The 14,598-nt window shown below is 38.2% G+C and overlaps 1 protein-coding gene across 2 annotated transcripts in view; it reads left to right on the top strand.

Annotated features, from left to right (window-relative positions):
• Positions 1-14,598, top strand: part of LOC126416299 (vacuolar protein sorting-associated protein 16 homolog) — a 209,857-nt gene that overhangs the window by 109,416 nt on the left and 85,843 nt on the right. Inside the window, exons 6-9 of one of the 2 annotated variants that reach the window (XM_050083957.1) lie at positions 9,324-9,570; positions 10,702-10,827; positions 11,225-11,352; positions 13,677-13,821. In XM_050083957.1, coding sequence (XP_049939914.1) covers positions 9,324-9,570; positions 10,702-10,827; positions 11,225-11,352; positions 13,677-13,821 — 646 coding nt within the window. The remainder of the gene's footprint in view (positions 1-9,323; positions 9,571-10,701; positions 10,828-11,224; positions 11,353-13,676; positions 13,822-14,598) is intronic. The other variant, XM_050083958.1, reaches the window with a different exon arrangement.

Genomic DNA, 14,598 nt, shown 5'->3' with positions numbered 1-14,598 from the left:
CTTGTGAAACATTACAAAATGCCTTCTCAGAAAACTACCTAGAACGTGTAGTTCGAATCTGCTTTCATGATGTAAATACGATCAATCTAATGGCAACAAATATACCTGACCACTTTGATAATGCCCACATTGAAACTAGTAACAGTGACAGTGAAGCAGTTGCAGCAACAATGGTTGCCAAAATACAAATGTCAACTAACACAAGTAGAAAGATTTACATTTTAAGTAAACTAGGTAAAGAAGCAGTAGTAGTACAATATCTCAGTGAGGAACTTGAAACTTTTATCTAAGAACAGGAGCATGAAACTTTTAGCTCAGAACAGGAGCATGTAGAGTAAACATGGCTTACATTTAAAAGAGTAGTTGACTGTGCACTGGATAGATGTGTATATAATAGAATAGTTCATGATGGGATGAGCCCTCCATGGTACTCAGTCAGTGTAAAGAAACAGAGACGACATAGATAGGGAGCTACTGAATGAAACACATTTGACTCTCAAGAGAGCAGTGCATGAAGCCTTCAGTGACTACCATAGCATAATATTATTAAAACAATTATTTAATTGGCTAGATTAAAAATCTACTCCCTAAGCAGTGGCAGAACACACACACATAAAAGATTGTTGTGATTGGCAAGCTTTCGGAGCCAGTGGCTCTTTCTTCAGGCAGAAGGGTTGAAGAGGAAGGAAGGAGAATGATGGAAAGGACTGGAGAGGTCTAGGTAAAGGGGTAGTATCAGGAAGGTCACCCAGAACCGCGGGTCAGGGGAGACTTACCGTACAGGATGAGAAGGAAACACATTTCTGTGTTGGTTACAAAATATCGAGTCATCTAGAAACTTCTATAATTGGTGATTTCTTTTTTTTTTTTTTTTTGTAGAATAAAAATATCATGATTTCAAACAGTATGTTCTTTAAGTCTAGTTCAACCTGATAAAACATCAAAATTATAAATGTCAGAACATTAACAGTAATTACAAGTATTTTCATTCCCATGAACTATGTATTGGGTGCTATATTAAAGATAAAGATTGATTAGTATACTAGTCTGTACTATTAAAGAACTCCGACTTGAGTGTACTGTTCAGCCTGTGAACATTCCTTGAATGATCAGTTTAAGTGTGGATGGTGCTTCCATTGCCACTTTATGGCAAGAAGATTCATCAGCATGGGAAGCTGATTGTGGGATCAGCATACACTCCAGTGATGTCAGTGAAACGTACAACTGTTGTCGTGTGACAACAGAACTGTCATTGAGATTTTTGTACAAAAATACCACCCAAGTTTCCAACTTTTCTGGTGTATTTTCCAAAAGTTTTCTTTTATATTAGCCTTATCCTGACAATTATGTACATTGTAGATCTGGCTCTGAGCACTGTGAGACTTAATATCTGAGGTCATCAGTCCCCTAGAACTTAGAACTACTTAAACCTAATTAACCTAAGGACATCACACACATCCATGCCTGAGGCAGGATTCGAACCTGGGACCGTAGCGGTTGCGCGGTTCCAGACTGAAGCGCCTAGAACCGCTTGGCCACCCTGGCCGGCTGTAGATCTGGGTCACAGTGGTTGCCCATGGGCAACAACTCAAGTTGTTGACTGCTACTTAGAAATTATAGTTTGTAGGTACTCCAAGAAGAAAGCAATGTAAGTGTGTACTACGTTCGTGGAGGCAACTGGGATGGCTGTGTCTATCCAGATAGTACAAAACTGTCCCTACATGATTGGTTTGTTCTCTAAGTGTCCATTATGATCAACCGTATAAAACCCCCGGGCAGTGTGGGTTAGTGGATGTGGAGTTCTCTTCATTAACAAGAGCAAAATTTGTGTCTGACATCTGATGATCATCATTGAAGAGAGTGGAGGTGGACAGATACCAACACACACCTGAGGCATGTAGTCCCACTGTAATACACACTCTCCTATGCAGTTATTTTACTAAATTTTGATCTTGGATGTGTTACTAATGGTTTATGTAGGCAATCAGACTAAAAATTACTTTATGTATTGCCTGTTGGCTTCTTGTTTCAGGACCTTTGGCCAACTTTTGTTTAATGGTTTCCCTAATACTTTTACAGCTCAAGTAGCTGCCATCATCAAAGGTTCACTCTTCATTGCTGCTGGTAGACTGGAGTCAAGCCTATGACCAGAGATTATATGTACCTGTTGTGCCAATGTATGAGGGTTTGGCCAATACATGAGGGTTTCCCTGATGATTATCGCTTTAGGTCTCCTCATGCTGCCTGCAATGGTCTTTAGCTCTAGCTTGGGAATCCAGGAGCCTCAAGGTAAATGGATACTGGATTTCTGTAGGTCAGTGAATGACCATTGCGGGTAGCAAGGGGAGAAAAACAGTGGTAATGATAACGGGGAAGCTCTTAAACGTTGGTGTGATGGGTACATATAATCTCTGGCTTTGTTTGGAGTTGACTCCAGTCCACCACCAGCAGTGGAGGCTGAATCTTTGACAAAGCAAGCCACTCATGCTGACGAAATGTCTGGAAAATCCTTAAACAAATGTCAGCCAAAGATCTCAAGACAGAAACCACCAAGAATTATGTCAACAAGTCGTCACAAAACCCTCAGCAATTTTGTAAAAGTTGTTTGCTCATCTTTGAAACTCACAAATGCTGATTTTGAAATGTTTTTGTCGGGTCACACAAGGCAGATGGAACTATCTGTTACAAGTAATAAAATGATTGCCACTTCAGATTGGACATTTATTTTAGTTAACAGGGCAATTGCAATCTTTAAAGCCAAAATCTAAATAAGTACATTAAATTCATTCACTAACAGTTTCATGAGAGAACTGTTTCATAGAATCAACTCTTTGCCAATGTATAATTTTTCCTGTTTACTTTGAGATAATGATTAATAAGAAAATCATTTCCTCACACTAACAGTTTTCAAAATAATCTGGATAGTTATAAATAAATCAACATTTAAAGTTACTGTATAGCAGAGATGCTGAGTCACAGATAGGCACAACGAAAAGACTTTCACAATTAAATCTTCTGTCCACACACACACACACACACACACACACACACACACACACACACACACACACACACACACACACACACACGTGCGCGCACGACTGCAGTCTCAGGCAACTGAAACCACACTGCGAGCAGCAGCACCAGTGGATGATGGAAGTGGCAACTGGGTGGAGGTAAGGAGGAGGCTGGGGTGGGGAGTGGGAGGGGTAGTGTGGTGGGATTAGTGGACAGTGAACTGTTGCAGGTTAGACAGAGGGCAAGGGAGACATGGGGAGGGGGGGGGGGGGGGGGTGAAGTAGCGGAACAGTAGAGAAATAAAAAGGCTGGGTGTGGTGGTGGAATGATGGCTGTGTAGTGCTGGAATGGGGACGGGGAAGGGGCTGGATGGGTAAGGACAGTGACTAACAAAGGTTGAGGACAGGAGGGTTAGAGGAACATAAGATGTATTGCAGGGGAAGTTCCCACCTATGCAGTTCAGAAAAGCTGGTGTTGGTGGGAAGGATCCATGTACAGGCCATGAAGCAGTCATGTTTGGCAACATGTTCAACATCAGGGTGGTCCACTTGTTTCTTGGTGGCTATTCATGTGGACAGACAGCTTGTTGGTTGTCATGCCTACAGAGTATGCAGCACAGTGGTTGCTGCTTAGCTTGTAGACCACATGACTGGTTTCACAGGTAGCCCTGCCTTTGATGGGATAGGTGATGTTAGTGACCAGACTGGAGTAGGTGGTGGTTGGAGGATGTATGGGACAGGTCTTGCATCTTGGTCTATGCAGGGATATGAGCCATGAGGTAAGGGGTTGGAAGCAGTGGTTGTGTAAGGATGGACGAGTATATTGTGTAGGCTTGGTAGACAGCGGAATACCACAGTGGGGAGGGGTGGGAAAGATCGACAAGAGGTAATCGAAACCCTGGCGGAGAGTGTAATTCAGTTGTTCCAGTCCTGGGTGGTGTTGAGTTACGAGGGGGATGCTCCTCTGTGGCCAAACGGTGGAACTTTAGGAGGGGGTGGGAGACTGGGAAGATCTGACATGGGAGATTTGTTTTTGTGCAAAAACATATCTCCTGTTTTTTATTACCTGTAATTTAAACAAAGACTGTTTTCATCCTTGCGTGGATTTCTATCAACAGAAATGGAAAATGTTAAGTGGAGATGTTGAGCTGCAGACAGGCACAACTAAAAGACTACTAAGCACAAAGCTTTCAGCCAGAAGGCCATCGTCTGAAATAGTGTACACACACACACACACACACACACACACACACACACACACACACACACACACTTTCATGCAAATGCAGCTGTCACACACTTGACCACTGTCTTCGGCTGCTGGGGCCAGACTCTCTCTCTCTCTCTCTCTCTCTCTCTCTCTCTCTCTCTCTGTGTGTGTGTGTGTGTGTGTGTGTGTGTGTGTGTGTGTGTGTGTGTTTTGTCTGTTTCAGAAGAAGGCCTTCTGGCCGAAAAATTACATGTCGAATAGTCTTTTTGTTGTGACTGACTGCGACTCAACATCTCCTCTTTATGGGGAGTGGCAACCTATCCTTTTCATAATATTATCAACAACAATATTTTTTCTATATATCATCAACTAATTATATGGAATAAATTGTTACATCAAACACAGTACTAGTTCCAACAATGGAAAATCCAGAATGGAATGTAAAAATTGTTACAGTACTAGTTCCAGTTAATATAACTAATTCTGGTATTAATAAACATTACACGTACTATAAAACTAACTATTTCTGCCACTACTATAATAACAAAGAAATATGGGTAACATAGGATGGGATAACAACCATATGGAAAGGAGAGATTGCTACTCACCACATAGAGAAGGTGTGGAGTCACATACAGGCACAGTGAAAAAGAAAACTAGATATATTTTTAGCTTTCAGATAAGGTATGTCTTCAAAAGTAGAACTTTCACACATATACATAACAACAGTTCATGCACATATGACCACGTGTGTGTGTGTGTGTGTGTGTGTGTGTGTGTGTGTGTGAGAGAGAGAGAGAGAGAGAGAGAGAGAGTTGGTTTTTGTTGTTTTGGGAATGTGTGAGAGCTCTACTTCTGAAGACGGACTTTCTAGAATTTTTCTGTTTTATTGTACCTGTCTGCGACTCAGTGCCTCCTCTTTGTGGTGAGTAGCAATTTATCCTTTCCTTATAGTGTAAGTTCTTGTCTGCCACATTCTACAAAGCATTCCATAGCTCCCCAGTCTGTAGGTATACCCTGCCAGTTCCTTGCGTGCTGCAGAGAGCATCATGGTTGCATCTGCCTCTTCTGTTATCTGTCAGCTCCCCTGGTTGCAAGGGATGACTCACGTGATCCAAGGGATCATTGTTGCTGCCCGTGAGGAGTGCAGGCACATGCCAGCCCACATCATCCAGGTTCCAGTTCCTTGGGCAGTGAGACATGGCCCATGGCTACATTTCCACACTGGTATTGTTGTTAAGATCACTGTTGTTAAATAAAGTAAATTTTATGGAAACTAGGGTATAATTTCCCCTCCCAAGTCCTCCCCACCCACACCCCACCTCTCTCTCTCTCTCTTTCTGAATATTGCTTATGTTACATCATTTATTTTTTGCAAGCCATGCTGTAGGTGAGCTGTGCCATTATTTGACAGGTGTAGATTCCATGTGATGTGTTATCTTAAATGAAATGGAAGACATAAGACATTTATTGTAACATTGGGTGTCATTAAATTCAAACTCAGGTCAAACTTTACTCACCGCTGAGATTTCTCAAACATTTACTTGTAGGGCCACAAAATGAACTCCTGCATAAACAAGCTTTGCATCTTTTTTGATCCTTAACAAAATATTTAAAAGGTTTTTTTACTGCCAGACTGTTTTCTCTGCAAGTGTACTGAGTCTTCTATAGTCATACTGTTTGGTTAGTGTGCACTAGCTGGTGAATCAGCCATTCTGAAACATTTGATACGCAATGCATATTTTTTTTGGCGGTGGGAACATTGTCAAGTTGTGTTGGAATTGTTCCATTAAGTGACAAGTGGACACGTGAGTAGGACGGTGCTGGAAGCTAGAAGTGTTGATCAACTATAAGGATATGTATCAGTCATGGTAAAAGTTGAAAGTATTGTGAGGAAGAACTGTACTAGCAAATCAAGTGATTATTCATTAATGATTACATACATCAAAGTTAAGCAGAGGGAGCGAGTGTTAACTTATCTAGCGTGAGTAGAACTGAAGTTACTGATTATAATTTACTCAATTTAACAACCTGCAGGAGACCGTAGTATAAGTAGAAATGGACATCTTTGAAAGAGTTAATATTAAATAATGACTTCTCTGGAGTGACAATTCATCATTGTGGTTTGCAAAACGTGGGTGTGGAAGGCATAGTTAGAAACTTCTGTTTTCAAACCAGTAAAACAAGTTCATATACTTTGTGTTATCTTTTATAACATATACTGATCACGTAAAGTTACAGACACATCACGAAAAATTAGATACATAATTTATTGTTTATGTCAGACATGATCTGTTGTAAGTCATCTCCCTTAAAAATCCGTGGTAATGTAACTAATATTTGTAGTGGGAGCTTATATCTGTCTTTTTTGTAGGCCTTTTCTGCATCAGTGGATCTTAAGAGAATGTGCGGGATGGTTCCTTTGAAAGGGCACGGCCAATTTCCTTCCCTATCCTTCCCTAACCCGAGCTTGCGCTCCATCTCTAATGACCCCGTTGTCGACGGGACGTTAAACAACACTAACCTAACCGAAGAGAATGTGTAGATTAAGCGTTTTGACCATTTGTAGAGGTCACAAGGAATAGGTCACCTTTCTTCCTTTCTTATCTGCTTGGCAACTTGTCTTATAATGTTGTTTGATTTCAGTGAGCTTCATCACATGAATCACTTTCCCAGAGGCAGACGTGTTCATTTCCAGTTCTGCAAAAATTTTATTCTTCATTTCTATCATTAACATTTCTTTTCCACTTCTGGATTTATTTCAGTTTCCAAAATCACAAACTGCATTAACTTAGCTTAGATCAGCCCTATATGACATTTTCCATAAAAATGTAGTCAGTATAAAGATGGAATACTAGATTGCTTTGTGTGTCAGAATACTAATTGTTCTGAAGTGGGAAAATCACAAAGGCCGTAGTGGGAGTGAAACTGATTTTATTTAGTTCTCAGTTAAGATGTGATTTGAACAGATGTTCAGTGTAGCTGATTCTGAGTGTGTTCCCATAATTTTTCCCACTGTGATGAAACCAGCCACAGAGATCACCGTAGGAGAGGGATAAAATGGGTGATGGTTGACCTTGTTAAAATGTAGTACAGCATGACGAAATATGTCACAGTGCATGGCAACTTCTAATAATAAACAATTTAGACTACAGGTTCTAAGAGAAAGGATGCAAATATGCATATTGACAGCAAGCTCATGGCATGTTTTTGTAACATTGCTGAACTTGCACTTTCCAGCAGAATTGGGTTGCTAAAATGGGTAACAAACTTGTATAGACAATTAGTGATACAACATGGTATTCTTACTTGCATCTAGACAGATGACAGAGTGGGAAGAAAGTAGGACTCCAAGGAACTTTGTTCATTTCATATGAAAGAATAATGAAATTATTCCATTGACTCTAATAAATGAAGATCAAAGATATACATATATGTCTGCATAGTATGTAATTAAAAAAATAATTTGTTACTTCTACTCTCTTTTGTTTGTGCAACAACACAGATGCATCTCTGGGGTGGATGGACCCTTCTTCCACAGTACAGAAACATTGGAATCACATGATTATAACAATTTCCATTCATTTATTCAGTTTCTTTCACTTCCCCTGCATCCTGGCAGAGAAAGATATAAATTTGGTATTCTGTAAATTAATTTATCACAGGTGTAACCAGAATGAATGATATGTGCATACTTAACTTCAAATTGTTCACAGGGTTGGTTCCTTCTTAAACTAAGCGTCTCAAATGGTAACCTTGTCCTGGAGCTGTTATGAACTGTATTTTAAGAAACATACCAAAAGCTGCAGGGTGAATTGCTTTCATTTGACAAGCATTTTCAGTATTTCAGAACATCTTCAGGAACAAAAACATCACTACAGTGTTAACATGATTACAATTCCAATCGTGTTTATCAAGACAGTAGAGTGTTGTAGAATTTTCATGAGGAGTGACTGAACATAGTTCACTCATAACAAGAGGCTAGATGGCTTTTTTTGACATTATGTGCTATGTGAGATAATTATAAAAGTTAAGTCAAATGTATATGAGCAGTTCATTTCACTGATTAAAGAAACATAAATGTGAGGTTTTTCTTGAAACACAATTTAAATAACTTTTTGTCACCGATTGACATCATAAATGTGTTCTGAAATCATAATGTGAACATATGTACAGTGGGGTGATGTCTTTGTACCTGAAAATGGCCTGAAAGACCGAAACTGAATGTAAAATAAAAGCATTTCACTTAGCACCTGTCAGTGTGAGTATCTTTGCAAAAAATCTCATTTTATTTTACACTTTTGCTAATGTAAGCTTTTCAGTATAGTTGCTTAAGTTGGATATTATATTTATAATATTCTCATTTAATTATAAAAGACAAATATATTTCACTTATTACTTTTAAATTAAATTATCTTATTCATCTTTCAGTATATTGCATTACTGTTGTTAATTTCTCACATCTGTTCTCTGTTGGTAAGAGTCTTTTCTTTACATCATCATTTCTCTGTAATATTTTCCTTCTGTATACTAAGCTTTTCCTTCTTATGTATGTTTTGTGCTCACAAAGGTTTTTCTCTTTTGTTTTACTCAATTGAATTCCTGTTCATATTGTGTTAGTTGGAGGGAAGAGTGTTCAAGACCATAGATACTGTAAAATATTGTTGACTACACTGCAAAAGTGCAGCACTAGGTAAATGCTTCTGTAGTCTTTCACAAGTTTTAATTGTCATTTAGTGGAACCACAAACTGTTCGTACGTGCGATCCTGAAGGGTCTGCGGTAATGAATGCGCGGTTGTGTTTGAGTGTTCTGTTGTTGTATGCTGTTTGTGTCATGAGAATTCTATTTCATAATAATTATTATGTTTATTGGTAAAGATTATTTTTTGAAATACTCCTTAGTTTGGTTGTTGGGATAGATAACATAGCGAAAAAAGTGGCAGGTAGATTGAAAGGATAACTTTTTCGTAGTTCTGCATATTTCACACCAAAGGTAAAAATGTTTACCATGTTTCATTATTTCTTTATCATATGTGATTGTCTGCAGTATGTACGTATCCACAGAGCTCAATAATTTTAAATTGTTGTTTGACAGGTGTGGGACTGAGGCGGTCATTGGATATTGGGAGAGTGTACTACTACTTTTTGGACGGCAAGGAGACTCCACAAAGTATGGATATGATTCTGGAGTGTACTTAGTGCCTGAGATGGATGGTGTTCGCGTGCTCTCTCTGTTCTCTCATGAAATGATTCAGAAAGTGCCAGTTGTGGTGCAAGAAATTTTTCGAATCAATAGTAATGATCCTGGATCTTATTTATTTGAAGCTTCAAAGCAGTTCCAGGTACAAAAATTACAGTGAGGGACATTTCAAAATTTTTCAAGCAGTATGACTGAATAAAAAATGTCTGTCATCACTTTACAAGCATTAAGCATAATAACCATTGTTTAAAACATCTGCCGAACAGTGATGGAAACATAAAATTCGAAAAAAAAAAACCCACACACACACACACACACACACACACACACACACACACACAGACACAGTGCATTATTGTTAAGGTATTTAAGTACTTCAATCATTTCTGCTGCTTGTGTTGTACTAAAAGTGCTTTCCATCCGAATTAGGTGCCCTAGGCTGGGTAACAGTCAGTCTGTTGGTTCATATCATAATTCTACAATACAGGAAAAGTTTTTTCATTGGTATCTGTCTAACATTTATCATTTTGTATCTAGAATATGTAGCTGTACATTATTGTTCAACATGTGAATATTGGGTTTGAGAATGTTTGATGCTCTGTGATGAAGTCTCTGTCACTGCAAAACCTTGTATAATGTAAAAGAAAAAATTGTTATAGATGCCATATAGATTATTCTGTTACTGTAATTGTTTTGTCATAATGTTAGCCAATAAGTAGATCACCCCTGACTGACAGTAGTCCATTTTCAGCAAGGACATAAGATTTTTCTGTTGAAAAGATTGTTTATAGTTCTGTGATTCACAATTATGAATATGGGAAATGAGACTGGAAGACTTCATGTTGTAACCTTTTTATTTTATTGGCTTCTATTTGCATGTGACCTGTTATCTGTTGGCTGAGATGGGTCATGTTTATGCTGTATAAAATTGTTCATATATTTGAAATGAAGATTATTTGTTTTCAGGGTCTTTTAATGAAGTAGCAAAATATGAAAGTTACTGCAATTGAACAGTCACAGTTGCATATTTACCTGTAAAGGTCATACGTTCAGAAGTCAGTGATTAAGTAGTAGCTTACATTTGTTTTAAAATGTAGTATGAATCTGTGACTGACAGCTGAATGAAATGTTAGGAAGAATAACTGAAAGAGAGAACTAACATAATGTGTCATCTTTAAATGTACTACGATACTTGTGATGAGGTAAACTTGGTAATGATGCAGTAAGTGGTATACCTCTGTTAGAAAAATATCATGTGTCTCTGTTGTTCCAGAAAGGAAGTCATCGAGCAGATGAATATATAAGAATTGTCAAAGACAAGCTAGAGGAAGCAGTTAAAAATTGCATTGAGGCTGCAGGCTATGAATTTGACACAGACACACAGAAAATGCTGATTCGGGTATTTTTTGTTCTTCTGCTTATTATCTTCATTGAATATATAGATGCAAACTGTTTTGAAGTTATTTGTTGATTTTATGTTATTGGTGTCTTGTTTTACTATTGCCTCATACATCATAAATTAACCCAGTTTGATGTTGTTGTCTTCCAGTATAGTACAGATTTTTGTGGCTTAGTATTTAAGTTCTCATGAATGCCTTTCTGGCTGCAGTACACAAATAGATTTCTAATTTGTCTTTTTCCAACACATTTTTTAAATTACTTTTTAGAAAGTGCTTAGTAAAATTTATATGAAAAATACTTGGGATATTGTAAATACAGCTTCTGACCAATTTTTTATCTGGAAACAGTAATTTGTTTCAGCATGGTAACATCTTTAAAATCTGTTCCCTTTTTAGGCAGCACAATTTGGCAAAGGCTTTGTTCCCAGTATGAACTCCGATTCATATGTTAGGATGTGTCGACTGCTACGTGTTCTTAATGCTATGCGAAATCGGCATGTTGGAATACCATTGACGATTACGCAGTATCCTTTCATATCACTTGGAGGTGGATTTTTAACTACTACTTAATAGTTAATATATTTCATTGCTGTGGCAACATTCTGAAAGGGCAATAAGGTACATGGATGTGGGGATGTTGCTGTAAACAGTGCAGGTCAGTACTGATGTGTGGGACTGTGGGATTAAATATTAACATTTGTCTTTGAGTTCGAAGATGTTAAAGTGGGCCATGTTCTTGAAACTTTTTATGCAATGAATGTGAAACTAGAACAATAAGCATGGATAAAAATGTGGTAGTGTTTGCTTCTAATTATTATTTACAAAGTTTCTTGTGGTGGCCATTTTCCACCAGAGCTGTATATAAATTGCAGTAGTTTACAAGAAAAACACCTTTGGAATGCTGCACATCAATTTTCTGTTCTGTTTATGCATCCACACACATTATGCCATTTTAACAATGTGTCTTCCGTGGATGTCCTGGAATATTAAATGATTTTTTGTTGTTGTCATGTATTGGCTATTGATTTAAAAACATTTTATTGACTTTCCCAGTTTTTGCGTTTGGTTGTTTTTGTTTGTATCTATGTTACCCAAAGACAGACAGACAGACAGACAGAGAGAGAGAGAGAGAGAGAGAGAGAGAGAGAGAGAGTGAGTGCGAGCGAATGGGTGTGCGCACGCACCTGGTGCCTGATTGTGTGAATGTGTGTGAGTGCATAAATGAAATAAAAAAAATTAATGTGCAGCATATATAAACTGTTCTTCTTGTGAACCTCTGCAGTTTAATACTTAAATTTTCTAATACATGGATCTCTGTGTGTTCTGAAGTAGTTTGTTGTATTGGAGATATGATTTTCATTGGAGATATGATTTTCATTATCAATTGGTATTGACTGTGATTGTCATATGAATTATCTGCATCAGCTGTATTTCAAATCTTTTTTCTTAGATTTATTCTAGTTGGATTCTGGAATCTGTCCTCTTCTCGCTTTGGGAAATGAGTGCATGTGTAAAACATGATGCAGAATGAAATCCAGTGTAATGGCTGGGAAGGTTCAAAGACCTATTCATCATTATCATTATGGCTGCCATTAAATCAAACTGTCTTTTATGCATTTACTATACTACATATAGCCTTGATGTAGTGCTTAACTAACTACACAAGCAGAAGATAAGAGAGATAAAAACCACTGAAGATGCCTAAAGCAGTTAGGCAAAATCCTGGATGTTTCAAAAAGATTCATATGATTTCATAAGACTATCTTTTACATGAATGGAAATAGAGACTTGGGGTAAATTTTAACTTATACATAGAAACTAACGGTCTACTTTGGCACTAGTTGTAAGTTGCCTGTTCATTTGTTTGCCAGTAGGCATCCTACTGGTGGACTCTCTCTCACTTGTTCATTCATCTGAGTTTTCCACAACTGCTAGAACATGCTGAAACTCATTTTTTAATAGGACAGAACACCACCACACTTGCACCCACCAGTAAAATAATTTCTTAACATTGAGCTGCTCATTAGTAGATTGAGTGTAAAGGGCTTATGGATCTTGCATTGCACCATGGGCACCTAAAGTCACCTGATCTCATGGTACATTGTTCTTTTTTGTGAAGGTTTGTAAATGATGTTGTTTATGTGTCTCCCATTCCAACAGTTTTTGGGTAAACTGTGACACCACATAGCAACAGTGGTGACATGGTTGTAAAAGTATGGGAAAAGTTGAGTATCATCTGGATGTTTGCTATACTTCTGGTAGAGCGTGCATTGAACGTCTGTGAAAGGTAAATTTTGATTGTAAATGTAATTGTGAAGAATGCCCAACCTCTTCTCTCTCTCTCTCTCTCTCTCTCTCTCTGTGTGTGTGTGTGTGTGTGTGTGTGTGTGTGTGTTTGTGTGTGTTTTATTTGAAAATAACAACATATTAGGTCTATGCATTAGTCATAATGTACTCCAACTGTGTATTTTCAAGTGGAAAAGTGTAGTCATGTGAAATCAGATGAATCTTTTTCAAACATTCTACATATTTGGTTAAGAAGCGACATAAAATTCAGTAGTAAAAGAGGAGTATGATTATTCTCACCTGCAAAATTAAATAAAAAAATATAAATTTATAAATTGTTGAATGTCCCTCATTTGTATTTACATCTTGCTTAATTTCCAGAGGAAGATTGAGTGTCATGCTGCTTATTAATTTAGAAGGAAAATATAAATGCATTGTAATTTGAATAGAACTCTCTTCATTTTGAAAAGTACAAAGTAAACACTCATTACATTTTATTATTGTTAAGTAAATGTATAAATAACAGCCAAGAGTGAGATATTTCTTCCTCAACTTTCACAAGATTGGAGCATTTGACTACACAGGTATTGCTGGACAGATTGGTGCTGAGACACCACTACTGCCTGGCCATCCACATCGCCAAATATTTGCGTCTGCCAGAGATAGAGGGATCAAGTCGTATTCTTGCGCATTGGGCCTGCTATAAAGTGAGCACATCATTGTTTATTTTTGTCATCACATTAATTGATGGTATGTAATGACTTACATGAACTTTATTATTAATTTCTGGTTGTAGTATGCATGAGAGGACAGGTATGTGAGTAAGTGCCACAATTGCACATGTTCAGTTATCTGATCGTACTGTGTCCCCCCCCCCCCCCCAAAAAAAAATCTATTATCCTACTGTTGTTATATCTTTTTTCCCCCATATGTAAAATTAATGTAGGCTATACACATTGAACTTTGGTCAGAGAAGTATTGGATATGCAGTATTCCCATAATTCGATATTTTACTAATATTGGAAATGTAAATAGAAAGAAGCATGCCTAGTGGCTAGGAAAATGGAGAAGACTTGTTAAAGGGATACTGAAAAGCAACTATATTATGACCTGCACAGTTAGCCGTGCAGTCTAATGCATGGCTTTCTGAATTGGGAAGGAACACCCGGTCCCCGGTACGAATCTACCCAGCCATTACTCTACTACGCAAACATAGGGGTTACACTCGATTACACTCGTCTGGTGTGACACATTCCCTAGGTGGGGGGGGGGGGGGGGGGGGGGGGGGGGAGGGGGTGTGGTCCACTGGGGGTCGAAGTGCACAATAACCCTGCAAGAATGGTTCGGTGTGGGGCAGCGGAGGGGTGAAGTGGACTGTGGTAGTCATCGTGGGTTGTGGACCACTGCGGCTGTGGTGAGGACGGAGCCTCTCTGTCATTTCTAGGCCCCTGGTTAACATACAATACAATACAATACAACTATAT

This window comes from Schistocerca serialis, chromosome 8 (assembly GCF_023864345.2).
Source record: "Schistocerca serialis cubense isolate TAMUIC-IGC-003099 chromosome 8, iqSchSeri2.2, whole genome shotgun sequence".
In the NCBI taxonomy this organism is placed as follows: Eukaryota; Metazoa; Arthropoda; class Insecta; order Orthoptera; family Acrididae; genus Schistocerca; species Schistocerca serialis.
Note: the sequence above shows the minus strand (reverse complement) of the source record. Positions and strands in the feature narration are given on the sequence as shown.